The sequence below is a fragment of the Strix uralensis genome, chromosome Z (genome assembly GCF_047716275.1).
Source record: "Strix uralensis isolate ZFMK-TIS-50842 chromosome Z, bStrUra1, whole genome shotgun sequence".
NCBI lineage: Eukaryota > Metazoa > Chordata > Aves > Strigiformes > Strigidae > Strix > Strix uralensis.
Window position 1 is genome coordinate 84067241 of NC_134012.1, and position 15239 is coordinate 84082479.

Below are 15239 nucleotides of genomic sequence, written 5' to 3' on the forward strand. Positions count from 1 at the left end.
TCACTCATTTAACTTGGTACTTTAATAATTATCATCTCATGTGAGTCTAGTTTATACCATTGTAGAAGAGGATGTGCAAGGGGGTCTTGTTTATCCATCTGCTTCTTTATTTCCAAGTAAGGTGCCTAGAAAAGAGTAATTGCATTCTTTATTTCTAGTTGAAATTATAAGGTTAAATTTTATATGTTACATTGCCTAAGATTTCATCTATTAAAATGAATACATGGGACTCATTATTAGGCTTAAATCACAGTTTTACTGACATACAGCGTTGTACAGTTATAAATGTATTTTGACAACAAGAATTAATATAGCAATTATTTTCCCTGGAGTAAAATAATAAGCATATAATTAGCATCAAAATGAGTATATTATAGCAAACATTGGTGATCTCAGGGAGAGCAGGAGAAGACGTCTATTTATGTTCAGATCTTGGATTAAGAAATTGGACTAGAACTTCACAAAATTAAGTCTCTCAAAATATCCCAAGATAATTCACTTTATTTTTTTTAACTGTTTCACAGCCTAAACTGGTAAAATAAAATACCATAACATCTTATAATCCCTTTGAAAACCTTTCCTGATTTCAGTCACAGTGCAAAGCACCCCTTTAAAACTCTTCAGTCCAAGATTTATTTTAACATTAAAAAAAAAGCAAAATGGTGGTTATTTTTCTTTCCAAAAGACATTATATTAGGTAACAGAAATACCACAATTTTTAAATGTTTACAAGATCATACATTAAGTAACAAAAATATGTGAATTTTGATTTTAAATTTATTTTACTCCTCCCTAAACACCTCATTCTTCATTCCAGGATCCCAAAGTACTTTATGAATACATATAGAGTAAGATTTATAAACTGTTGTGAGGTTACATTTATATAGCAGGTAGAATAGCAAGGTACATGGAAGAGATTTCAATAATCAGTTATAATCAGCTGGGTTTTTTGCGAAAGGAAGTGTAACAATAAACCTAAGTATGGCTATCAGATTCTGTCCCACTGTGAATATTGAGAAATCATATGGTAGTAATCCCAAGAGACCCAACCTTCCAAGTCCCCAACCATACTTAACTGATCAAGTGGTTTTCTATAACAGAAATAAAGCTATCATTCAAAACACTGTCAAAAAAATCAATTTCTTTTGCTTTGGAAATAAAAGACTCAGTTTGGCTTTGATATTTCCAGAAATGCAGCAGTTGATGGTTATCTCATTACAACGCCTGTTCTGCTGTTATTACCTCTTATTTAAACTTCAAAAGATCTGAGTTCTACTTTATCGCTATTATTTGACTGTCATTATAGATACTCTAGGTTTGGTATTTTTAACACACATTTTAACATTATTACAGCTCTATATGAGAGAGATGATACTATTGACCTCCTCACCCATCACAGGCAAGCCAAATAAACATCTTCCTAGTTCTAGAAACAAGTAATTAAGCTAGCTAAAGATTTTTAAACTCACCTGTGTCATCTCTCTAATAGAAGTGATACTGTCCAATGCTTTCATGACTCGGTCATAATTCTTCTTCTGATACAGCATAAAATAAACAAATAAATTAAAAGCATATTAGTCTTTGGCTCTACAAAACCCAAAATACTTTGTGTGTCTAAAACAAATGCCAGGATGAATGTTCAGCAAAACAATCCTTTCAAACATTTCTAACTAATAGTTTCCTTTCACTTCATGTAGACTCATTCATAGTGCAGGAAAATTCCCTGAAAAAATATTATCATGATTGTTTCTCCTTGAATTTCACTAGAATCTCCAACACACTCAAAAAATTAGCTCACTTTTTAAACAAATACTCTTAAACACAGGTTCTTACAGTTATTTGGACAACATTCTATGAAGTTAAATAAAGCAGTGACCACATAGATTTTAAATAAAATGCTAAACAAACAGATGTGTTTACTTTGCTTACAGCTCGATTAAACATCACAGGTCCTTCAGTTGTCCCTCTGCCTCACCCTGATCCTCGTCTACCTTCTGCTTGGGAACCATTACAAGATGGCTCCACCATTTCCGAGTGGATGAGCTTAGCAGTCTGTGCTTCACCAGCTCCACATGTCACGTCACCTTCAGGAGCTTCACTGTTCCCCATCTTTGGGTCTTGCCAACATTTGCCCATGGGCTTTCACCTCGCCCATGCTGGCAAGAAGCTGGGAGCAGGTGGTGTGGGCCCTGCCAGCTCAGGGACTCTCTCCATTCCACTCTGGTGTGATTCTCTTTCATATTCCCTCATCTGCTTCCAACTCTTGTCTTGCCCAGCCACCAGACTAGCTGTCTCCTCATCAACCCCCTTCCAAGCACCTCCTGGCAAGTCTTTCTTCCCACATGCTACAGAACATGTTTGCCCCTTCCTGAGGAAGAACCACTGCTAGCTGGCCTTTGTTCAGAAAATAGTGAAATGCATCCAAATGCAGAACATCCAAAGTTCCCATTTATGCCCTTGAGGATGGCTCAAGTGAGATGTAATAGTTCATGGCTTCTCGAGGGCTTCCCCGAGAGGCAGTATTTGCAGCCTGAGAAGCAAATAGTGCAAACACAATTCTTTATTTCAAAACTGATGCTTGCACAAAACTCAACTATTGTGTCAACATTTGATAAAATTACATTTAAGGACATAATTGTTTGCAAAGAGAAAATGAGATGATAACAATAACCGCTCTAAGAACAAAAGGATGGACTGGAAATCCCCCAGTTTACATGGTCTACACCTCCTAAAGGCCATCTTTGTCTTTGTGTCCAATGCGTACACAGAGAGAAAGACACCAGGAATACAAAATTTTGCATCTAGAATTTGTACCCTAAAAGAATGTATTGGCTTCAACATAACTTTGAACACAAGAGTTCATATTCAAATACCTTCTCAGGGACAACTACAAACGTTAAAAGTTCTGAAAATAGTTACCCACTTGTGCTATATGCTGGAGCTTTCTCTCTTATAGTAAGGGAGACTCCTCCAGAAGAAGGCTTTGCTTTGAAATCTCATGCACGACTAAAACCAAGCTATGACATAATGAAAGATAACTACTTACCCTGGGGTTAAAGGCCAGCATCTGAGGATCATTAGGATCAACTACAGAAGGATATGGCTCAAAAATGACAACTTTCCTAGGTGACTCTAATGCAGACCGACACATGGATACTAACAGATCAACCACCTAGGAATAATGAAAAATATTTATTCAATGTATGTACTTTCATACCGTATCTTCCAGTCTGCTTTTTTCACACATTATAGTAATACCATATTTCACTGTTACCTATATTACGAAAACCATGTTATCCACAGGACATAGTTCAGGATTGAAATTCTTCCACTGACCTTAACAGGCATCAGGTACATTATTCCAGGTGTGTAAGTAGGACCCGCACCTGATCCTAAATGTATTATGATGTCAAATACATTGCTTGCAGTCCTGCTTTCTCTTGTGCACATATGCTAATTCCTGGATTAAATTCATTCTCTAGGGAACTGAAGTCGTGCTGGATCTGTGTACCTCTGTACAGGAGATGCCAGTGAAAAATGTTGCTCAGGAATGAGGAAGGGTTTGTGAATCTGTACCACTGCCTGCTCTTCTCCCAAACACCGCAATCATAGAAACACTTGTAAACGTTGCTTCTGCTAAAGCCAGAACAGTGCAATGATTTAACAGTCATTTGCATGGCTCACACTGGGACACCTTCTTTCTTCCATCTTGCTGTACAAATTACAACATGGCGTTGAATATCTATTATTTCCAAGATTTCACCATAAGATCATAAGTGTAATGTGCATACAGGCATGTATTCACATATGTACACACAGGCACGTATACCACTTAACAACAAATTTCTGTATAATTGTTTCAAAATTAATAACTCAGAGGTTAAAAATAGAATACAGCAATCACAAATCAGAGAGAATGCAGCTTTCTGGCAGCTGTGAAAAGTAAATCCAGCTCATAATGCAATCCAAAGTTGCTACATAAAAATGCAGCTGCAAATTAACTCATTTCCCCATTTTTTCCATGCCTTCTGAAAACATTCCTGTGTGAAAACAGACTTTTCCATGAAAGAAAGGAAAAGCTGAGATGAGATGTACTTAGTAGGCATGCCTGGTTCCTCCCACAACTCCACACGGATCAGGTCTCATCTCAAAGCTCAAGCTATTCTAGAAGTTCTTACATAGCTGCCATCATATCTGATCATTTGGACAAAAATAAAAAAGATGGTCCTTTAGAGAAGCAGAATGAAAGTAAGGACGATGATGAAAGGGAAAAGGAACTGCGCTGCAGTGAGTCATACTGTCGTCATTCTCCTCCTCTGCTCCTTTAGCATGAATGGACAATTTTCTCCATGACTTTAAAAATATTCCTTTAGTTCCAGTTACTAAATATCTCAGATATACTGAAAAATGAAGTTATTTACATAATGATCCCTTCCTCCATGGTGCTCTGATTACTTTCCAGCTTATAATACCTTTAAGTGTGATGAATGTTTCAAAACAAGGCAACTGCATTAGCATTTGCAAAGGAGACCAGGAGTATGCACACACAACCAGGTCAAGGAACAGGCCTGCAGCTCTCAATGTATCACCATGAAACTGAGCCAGAGTTCGTACATCCCACTTCTCAGAAGCCCTTCTTAGCCTCCAGTTGCAAAACACTACTAGGGAAGAGTTGTTTGGGGCCCCAGATCTCTTAATACAGTGACCCAAAGTTGTCTTGCTTTATGATTTGCATGATGGGACTTTGTCTTAAAATTGACACAGTTCTTCTTAGAACACCATCTCAAAGCCCTCCTTTAAACTGTTTACTCCTATATTGTTTCTAACCATGATACCTGCATATTGCTCTGAGATGGGGGAAAACATGCACAGATTAGTCTTAGTTAAACTCCCAGTTTCCCCTGGGATCACTGTTTTGAGCAGATGGAATGCAGAGCAACTTAAGCTGGGAGGTAAGTCTAATACGAACATTATAACACAAACTTGCATATGTATTTCTTGGTAATAGTAAGTGCTGTGGATCTAATAAATGTCCTTACTGGACCTCAACTACTTCTCTTTAACAGTAGGTACTGAAGTGCGAAAGTAAGGATTACAATATTTACAAGAACAATAAGACAACACTTGCTGATGACAATTCCCTCTTACAACATCAGTCTCCCAGACAGTGCCCCTCTCTCCAGAGATTCTCTACAGGAAGTCTGAACTATCAAGAAATCAGGCATTTAATTTTCAGACATTTTGACTATGAGACTAAAATAAAGGTAAGGTGAGTTTGGTCTTGAAAGTTTAAGAAAGTATAATCACTTACTATTAAGGAGGAGCCATCAGAATATTTGGAGTGACAAAGTAGGGGTGTATACCTTAGAAAACTAGCTGAAAGCACAGCAGGAAAAAACAGGATGTGTTTTCTAACAATGGGAACCTATATTTAGGCTCCTTCGCCACACAAAATGATTTTGAGGAAGATTCATCTGACAAAATGTAGAGATGCACAATGTGAACACCTAACTCTTACCAGTCAGCCTAGGCTCCCTTTATAATCAATGGATGATAGTTTATGCTGTGATTCACACTATCCTAAACTAATGTTCGAAACAGTTTAGATGAATCAAAACCTAGAAGTGCTGAAATCTTTCTGCAAGCAGGAATGGGAGCTCAACCAGATCAGATGTAGTGAGCTAGGTGCAATGTTATCACTAGAGTGAAACTTAGCGATTTAGTCACCTAGGTCCAATGGGACAATTGACAAAAACATTTATCTAACTTTTTAAAGCACTGTTAAGGTTGTAATCACTTCAGTACTCTACAGCAAAGCACTGCAGATGCACAGGTATTCTAGACATCTAGAGCAACCTCCACATATGACTGCAACAGTGATACCTACATAAAACACAGAGTGAGAGCTAACCAGGACCATCTCTCCTGTCAGCTGTTTGCACCTAATGTACAATGCACATGTAATGCACAATATAAGTTTGTACCTAATTGTCCTCTAATTTTAGGAAAGCAAACTTCCAGCTGTTGAAGGAATCGGTCAATAGGACCCACTGGGAAACTGCCCTCAGTGACAATGGAGCAGAACAGAGCTGGCAGATCTTTAAGGATGCTTTCCATACAGTGCATGAGCTCTTGATCCCCATGTGTAAGAAAAATCAGGAAAGGAAGGCAAGAGACCAGCATGGCTGAGTTAAGACCTGATGGTCAAATTAAAGGGCAAGAAGGAAATGCACCGGCAGTGGAAGCAGGGACAGGTATCCTGGGAAGAGCATAGGGACATTGCTGGTTGTGTAGGCAGAGTTAGGGAGGCCAAGGCACAGCTGGAGCTGAACTTGGCAGGGGATGCAAAGAAAGGCTTCTACAGGTATGTCAGCCATAAAAGGAAGGTCAAAGATAGTGTACCCCCACTCGATGAACACAACTGACAAACTGGTACCAAAGGACAAGGAGAAGGCTGAGGTACTCAACACTTTTTTATCTCACTCTTCATGGGTAGGCTCTCTTCCCACATCTCTCAAGTGGATGGACCACAAGATGGGGACTGGGGAAGCAAAGTCCTTTCCACTGTAAGAGAAGATCAGGTTTGAGACCCCCTGAGGAACCCGAACATACAGAAGCTTAAAGAACCTGCTGAGATGTATCCCAGAGTCCTGAGGGAATTGTCTGATGTAGCTGCCAAGCCACTCTCCATGATATTTGAAAAGTCACGTCAGTCAGGTGAAGTCCCTGGTGACTGGAAATAGGGGAACATTGCACCCATTTTTACAAAGGGTAGAAAGGAGGACCCTGGGAACTACTGACCTGTCAGCCTCCCCTCTGTGTCTGGGAAGATCATGGAACAGATCCTCCTAGAAACTATGTTAAGGCTCATGGAGGACAGGAAGGTGATCTGAGACAGCCAACAGAGCTTCATGAAGGGCAAGTCCTGCCTGACCAACCTTGTGGCCTTCTCTGATGGAGTGACTACATCAGTGGACAAGGGAAGAGCTACAGATGTCACCTATCTAGACTTCTGTAAGGCCTTTGTCATGGTCCCCCCACAACATCCTTCTCTCTAAATTGGAGAGATATGGATTTGATGGGTGGACTGTTTGATGGATGAGGAACTGGCTGGATGGTCGCATTGAGAGGATAGTGGTCAATGGCTTAATGTCAGGTGGAAATTGGTGACAAGTGGTGTCCCTCAGGGGTCCATACTGGGACCAGTAGTGTTTACTATCTTCATCAATGACATAAACAGTGGGATTGAGTACACCCTCAGAAAGTCTGCAGATGATACCAAGCTGAGTGGTCCAGCTGACACGCTTGAGGGACACGATGTCATTCAGAAGGACCTGGGCGAAGTTCAGAGGTGGGTCCATGTGAACCTCAAGAGGTTCAATAAGGTCAAGTGCAAGGTCCTGAACATGGGTCAGGGCAAATGGCGGTATCAATACCAGGTAGGGGATGAAGGGATTGAGAGCAGCCATGCTGAGAAGGACTTGGGGGTACTGGTGGATGTAAAGCTGGGCATGAGCCAGCAATGTGCACTCCCAGTCCAGAAAGCCAACCATAGGCTGGGGGGCATCAGAAGAAGCGTGGCCAGCAGGTCAAGGGAGGTGATTCTCCCCTGTACTCTGTTCTGGTGAGATCCCACCTCGGGTACTGTGTCCAGCTCTGGAGTCCTCAGTGCAGAAAAGACATGGACCTGCTGGAATGGGTCCAGAGGACAGCCACAAAAATGACCAGGGGGATAGAACATCTCTCCGATGAGGAAAGGCTAAGAGAGTTGGGCTTGTTCTGCCTGAAGAAGAGAAGGCTCCAGGGAGACCTTATTGCAGCCTTTCAACACTTAAAGAGGGTTTATAAGAAAGATGGGGACAAAGATTCTAGCAGAGCCTGCCTATTGCGATAAGACAAGGGGTAAAGGTTTTAAACGAAAAGAGGGTAGATTTATAGCTACAATGAAGACATTTTTTATGATGAGGGTGGTGAAACACTGAAACAGGCCCAAAGAGGCTGCAGATGCCTCATCCCTTGAAATATTCAAGGTCAGGTTGGATGAGGCTTTGAGCAACCTGATCTAGTTGAAGATGTCCCTGCTCATTACAGGGGGTATTGGACTAGATGACCTTTAATGGTCCCCTCCAATCCAAACTATTCTATGATTCTAAATGTACATGTAACGTATCACGTAAGTGCCTGAATTAAAAAAAAAAAAAACACCTCTAGTCCCCAGAAACACATAGCTGAGGTCTTCAGAGGACTTCAGGCTGAGGAAGAGGTAGGGCTTCATTAGCACACCTCTCTCAATTTCTTACAAGATTACACAGGTATCCCAATGTTTGGTATGCTAGATGTTGCAAATATAGCCATCTAATGGTCTTCAGATGTCAGATGAAGAGCTGATATTCAGATCCTGCAGTCATATTCTCAAGTGAAGAAGCTGGTGTACACTGCTGCAAGCTTCTTCCTTTGAGGATATGCCCACAGTTGGTATTCAGGCACTTAGCTGGATAGTTTATTTCCAGTGGCTAGACTCACTAGGGCTAGTTAAAGTTAACTGAACTGAATGTTTGCTTTTCCAAAAAAAACCATGTTGCTTACTACGTAAACGCACAGTGAATGACATATGTCTAGCAAATCAGAGAGGAATGCACTCTGCCCTAAGATGTGCAAACTTTTAATTTAAGACCTTAAAAGGATCTTAAACATAAGATCTTTTGAATTTACTGGAATCTAAGGCTAAATGGTGATTTGGAAACATAGTTAAAATACAAAATTATGAAAGAAAACAATGACATGGTTATAACTACATTAGTAACTCAAGAGTCAGGAGGCAAGCTTATTCCTGATCCTTGAGAAGAGAGAAAAAACCTATGTAGCAACATCACTAAAGACTTTCCCACTGTTATTTAATGATCAAAACAACAGATGCTCAGTGGATAGCTGCATCCCAACACCATGAACAGGAAGTAGCTTATTAATTGCACGAGAGTAGTAATGGCTCATTAGGTGAAAATAAACGGGAATTATCTGCAAATGACAATGGTTGCCTTTATTTACAACCCAGGTGACCTAATTGAATACAACAAGAAAACAGGGTTATTCTAATTACATGCAAGAAAAACAATGGAAGCACCTCATTAGTACCATTTGAAAATGCCATGCATAAAACAGTGTATTTACAGCTATAAGAGTGGACAAATAAATAACCCTTACCGAACAGTACTCATATGGGGAATACAAGTCAAAATAAATACTAGAAGAGGCTGAGAAGACTGGGTATACTATAGAAAATCACATGTAATAAGAATTAGGTAATTCTACCTGAGCCCCAGTTGCAATTTCATCAGCAGCTTCATTCATCACTCCTAACGTTTGGAAAGCAAATACACAGAGTTCCCGTTCACAAACAGTGGGCTACACAAAGAAAGAAAGTTAATTATAATTTTTGCTCTAGTTTTCGGTTCTTGGTTTTATCATGTCATACCTACAACAAAACCCAAACACATTTAATGTTAATTTTTTTTTCTTCAGATATTAACTGCAACATTAATTTCAAATTATGAATACATGACAACTATTGAGGAAGATGCATTAGAGAAGCATTTTAATAATCTGAAGAACAAGTGTGAAGAACTTTAAAACTTGCAAGTATTCACAGAGGCTACCAAATAGATTACAAAACCAATATTAAAGGCATAGTACCCAGACGTCCTAACACTATCCTAACAGACTCTGAAAACCTCCTACATAACTAAAATTAATGGAGAACAAATTCAGAAACTAATGTGGGCACATCCCCTTTGTAAATGCAGCTTTCTTCTTCACAGCTTGTAATTCTGCTGTTGAGAACACACACAAAAATCTGATCCAGAAGACAAGTTTCTTGAAGAAGATACTTTTGTCACTAATTTAACAATATATTTGTAAACTTTAAGGAAATACATTATATTTTCATAGAACAAACACCGTATTTAGGAAGGTCGCATTATTTTAATAATGGTGCTCTTTCTTCAGGTATTTAAAAAAGTAATAAAACCCCCATGCTGTTGAACCAGTTTTTTGACTATATTTTTGCAAAATTTAATTCAGAATGCCACCACAATGATCAAATAAAAAAACTTATTTAAACTGCATATTGAATGAGAATTGAGTGTTCTGCCTTCATAAAGCAAACAAAGCAGAAACAAAACAAAACACAGCTTTAAGTAAAGAGAATGGGCATGACTTCATAAGCTTCCTAATTGGTTACAACCCTTACAGCAACTCCATGCTTATTTACTGAAAGATAATTAGCAGATCAATTTTTTAAAGGCTCAAGTAATGAATCACCCAGTGAATAGTTATAAGCATTCAAAAAGAACAAAAGGTTGAAAGAAATACAAGAAAGAAACACAAATTAAAACCTTCCTTAAAATGGACCCCAATAAACATAACTTTTTATTACAACATTGAAAACAATCAAAAATATTTTTGGGCTAATATTTCTTTGAATCTATATTATAAATCCTAGCTCACTGAAACTTAAAATGAACTTTGGTAGGCTCTACTGAACTTTTGCAACTAAAAATTCTGAGTCTAGCTACCATGATAATTACTAAAGTATTTGTAGCAGTACGCTTTGAAGTTCAAGCCAATGTCTCTAGGAAGCACTTGCAGAAATGAAAGAATGGATTGAGCACACAAAGAAAACATAAAATTTAGCTGAATTCTGTTTCAGGCAACAGCTTTGTCAGTAAAAAGCAAAGCATACTGTTGTATTTGTAGTCACTTGTTTCATAGCCCTTAAAATATGCATTTAACGGGTTTCAAAGATTCAAGACTTCAATAAACGTCTGAAATCCACTGTATTGACATATTCACCCATCAGTTGCTTTACAAGAGCTATCATCTTTTAAGTCTAATGGAGTGTCACCCATTTGATTTATTTTATCTGCCATGTTACATTGCATTAGGCAGCAGATGAAGCCTAACACGATCCAATTCACTGTGCCATGGCACGCTAGACAAAAAGTATATATTATTGTCATTATTCTTAGGTTTTCGACATTTGGAAGATGAGTAAATCATCTGCTTAGTTGGGGAAGCATGGTGGCATTATCACCTTGACTATCATAATCAATGGTATACACAAGATTCCCTTTTATATCAGAGAAAAGGATGCTCTGGAATAGCAGACCAATCTAAGTTTAGCCATGCCTGCCATGAAAAAAAGTGTTAAGAGAATACTTATTTTTGACATTTTGTTTACAACCTCAACAAAGTAAGTTATCTTGAGACTTAAAGACGGCAAAGGCAATAGAGGATTTGTCATCTTTGCTTTTTTTTTTCCCCACCCTCTGTGTTATGATCCCAGAAATGTCTGAGCATCTGGAACACGAAAGTTAGGAAAATGGTCTTTGTACCCATGTTTGACATTTGAAGGGCCTTTCTTCTCTCAGGTGGACACTGGAGCTAAGATCTTAAGGCTGGAAAACTATAGATATGAGGAGAAGCAAGACAGCAAAATTTGAGTTCTGAAGAGGAACAGATACTACTGTTAGAGTCTATACAATTCTTCTGATTTTATGTATTTGATGAACATTTATGCCCACCAAGTATTTGGCTCTAGAGTCTAACAGGGAAGATAACCCAAATCCTGTAGCTATATGGACACCTCAATAGTCTGCCTTCGCATATCCATCCCAGATGCCTTCTAACCCAGACTCCAGGCATTTTAAGAGCACTTTTGGATCCTGTTTCTGAAATTTGTCCCTATTTAACCAAATCAGACACTTTTAACTTAAATTTCCCACAAGTGTTAACGTAGAGTGTTCCAAGAGATGTTGGTATGGCTGTCCTCTACTCCAGTGGTTAGTTAGGTTCAATCATTTAAACTCCTTTCTTTCCCTCCAAAATAAAAGATTGGTTTACAAGTAAGAAGCAAAGATTTGGAGAGCTTTTGTTTGTCACATGATGGTGATTGATCTATTCAGTGTCACATTTCCATATTTTGGTTTTGTCTGCAATTGTGCACGCTAGAACCAATGAAAACATATGAAAACTAAGTTAATAAATCAATTCTAGAAGACAACTTAAAGAAAATGGCCAAGCTTTATGGGAAAACTGGGATTTCAAGGCTTCTCTTACACTGCTGCTAATGTTTTGCATACTGCCAGTGTGTTTCCCTTTATGGCATCCACTTGTCTCTTCTCTTATAATAGGATGTGAGCCCCTGGGACAGGAACAGTCTTGTTCTGACTTCATACCCTAAGTATGAGAAATGTCCCTAGCCACGGTAAATAAACAAGAACAACACTAACACATTAATAAAAGATACGCTGTTCCAATGTCACTTTTTGGATACTCTTATTTTGGTTCAAGTACATGTACAATTCAGCAAGCTGAACTTTCTAAGAACTTTTGTGTAGGTACATGAAAGTATAGACATGTTTTTACTGATGTGGATCCATATCCATAAAGGTACAGCATATCCAATTTGTATTAGATTACTAGTTTCCATAGTTTTCAAAGGGAAAATACATGACAAAATAGGGTTTATACACTTAAGTATATAATTCCAAACACGAACCTCATTTTACGTGCACGCAGAATTTTACAGATTACAACCATCACCTTGAAAGCATGCACAGCTGACTAGCTGGGCAATTTTGTTCTCCATTACCTGAAGAGGGCAGCTGTAACTCCTCTTCAAGAACAGCAGCTGCTAGTGGTCTCACATACGTTATTTTTCACTTGAAAGGAGAAAATTAACATAAAGCCATCGACTTCCACAAAACTGATAGCTAAATGAAGATCATTGGTGCTGAAAGACTATTTAGAAGGCTAAGTATTCCAGTGGGGAAAAGCCAGAAGAAAATAAGAGCTGGGCAGTTAACCTGAGACTGCAAAAGCTTGGAAGCAGAAAGCACTGACAGAAGCAGAAAGCATTTTTTGAGCTTTTCAGAGTTTTGCTTTAGCCATCCCCATTATTTGCATGCTCAGTAGCACCCACCCAACTGCTGCTGTGATGAAAAAGGGCTCAATCAGAGTTTATGTGTATTACAATGCAAGTGTCACTTCTTACAGCAGTGAAGGGCAGACAGGCAAACCACGCAGGTACTACGACATATTCTGGTTCCTGGACTCATACACTACTTAAAATATTTTCCAGACATTCTTTCAATTTGAAAAAGCTGAAACTTTCACAGCCAATATTGATCTTCTTGCTACTTTCTAATGTGTGCTGCGACTGTGCTGAGAAGAGCAATGTGCCACCCTTTCCTGTCACACAGACACTAATGAGGCTGCAACATGACTGACACACCAAAAAACTCTTGAACTAAAAGGAGAAGCTCAGGGAAGGCTTAAAGCCTGACTTACAGCAAATGTAACAAACGGTGAGGGTGAAACCCTTAGTGACCATCTCTCTTCTAATGAAAGCAACAGGCATGGAGATGAAATGTGACTTCAAGTCTCTGTTCTGTTTCCTACTTTCAACCATGGTAATTGTTAGTTTTTCCATAGTAGGCACTTCTGTCTTCCACTTCACTACACTCATCAGAAGGATGAGGATGTAACGCAGCACCAATAATACTGAAAATGTGGATAGATGGATACAGAAAGAGGAAGGAAGGAAGGAAGGAAGGAAGGAAGGAAGGAAGGAAGGAAGGAAGGAAGGAAGGAAGGAAGGAAGGAAGGAAGGAAGGAAGGAAGGAAGGAAGGAAGGAAGGAAGGAAGGAAGGAAGGAAGGAAGGAAGGAAGGAAGGAAGGAGTGGGAAAGAGCAGATAAGAGAGGAGAGATTGAGGAGAGGAGTCTTGGTGGGTAAAGGTCTCTTTCGCAAGTGCGCTTTCAAGTGTTTAAGGTTTATTTCACAGCTTCTGTCAGTTATGGACTTTTAGATATGTCTTTGCAATATTTGTAAGAAAAGGCAAAATAAGATTGGTTGATAATTCTCCATCACCTGAGTCCATATTACCTAAGATCAGTTATATGTGGAGCAGCAAGAATAACATTACTCATTCTGAAACAGAATCCAGAGCTGTAGGAAATGGTCTCTTTCAGCTCCCTCATATCTTACATCTGTAAGTCATGCTTTCAGGTGTATTAACAAATGCTACAGAAACCTCAGCTGTATCTACAAATCTGACACAGGAGGTTAAAGCAGTACCTGGAAGGCAGGCACTGATGAGGCACTTGTATACTTTCTATCAGTGCTGCTTAAACGCCGTATTTAAAATTCTTATTCACTGGAAGAGGACTAGAGCAAAGCACATTTATGAGTTTAAGAACTTTATGTTTCCTAGAGTATAACAGAAGGGTCAATTCCATTCAAAATTGATGAAATAAAAAGTTTTATGTAATGTACATCTTAGAACACACTCCAACAGAATTACAAGGTAAACATTTGAGTCCAAACTGTTTGATTTCTGTATTTACTTAAATCTTTACTGAAATCATGCAGAATTACCCTTAACTGTAACATAAGTTTTATCAAGCTTAAGAGTTTAAGCAATTTTAAATTATTAATGATCAATATTATTCTGAAAGGCAAGTTTAACACAATCTGCCTACTCTGTCCTGGTTTATACTTCTGAGTTAAGCATCCAGCACTAACTCATAGTGGATTAAAAAGCCTATGATTTATTAAAATTAAAATTTAGCTTTGTATTTTAATAAGCTTTATTGACAGGATTTTGCTTTATATAAAAATATATATTTAAAAATAAACTTACTCAAATTAAATATTTACAGTAATTTAGGAATTGCTTTAAATGTAAAAAAATACCAAGAAGAACACCTGTGTCCTGAATTTTCAAATGAAGTCAAACTACTACAGGGAACTACAGATCTGTTAGTCTAACCTGAATTCCTGGTAAAATTATGGAGATTATACTGTGTACTATTGAAAGGTATTTAAAGAACAATGCAATCATCAGGCTGAGTCAACATGGGTTCACAAAAGGGAACTCCTGTCTAACTAATTTCATATGCTTGCATGATAAGGTCACCTGCTTAGTGGATGAAGAGGAGGCGTTGGATGAAGTTTTTCTGGATTTTAGTAAGGCTAAAATCTGTCCTGTGAGGGACATGCCGTCCCTCACAGCATCCTTCTGGACAAGCTGTCCAACTGTGGGTGAGTGGGTTCACGTGTGCTGGGTGAAGAACTGGCTGCAAGGCAGAGCTCAAAGGGTTGTAGTGAATGGGGCTACATCTAGCTGGTGACCAGTCACCAGCAGTGTCCTCAGGGCTCAGTTCTAGGGCCAGTTCTACT

The 15239-nt window shown here is 38.8% G+C and overlaps 1 protein-coding gene across 1 annotated transcript in view; it reads right to left on the minus strand.

Annotated features, from left to right (window-relative positions):
- The window catches only part of PARP8 (poly(ADP-ribose) polymerase family member 8), a 126626-nt gene that overhangs the window by 16068 nt on the left and 95319 nt on the right, over nucleotides 1-15239 (minus strand). The window contains exons 15-18 of the mRNA XM_074855815.1: nucleotides 9310-9402; nucleotides 3047-3172; nucleotides 1470-1535; nucleotides 58-125 (exon numbers count right to left, since the gene is read on the minus strand). Coding sequence (XP_074711916.1) covers nucleotides 58-125; nucleotides 1470-1535; nucleotides 3047-3172; nucleotides 9310-9402 — 353 coding nt within the window. The remainder of the gene's footprint in view (nucleotides 1-57; nucleotides 126-1469; nucleotides 1536-3046; nucleotides 3173-9309; nucleotides 9403-15239) is intronic.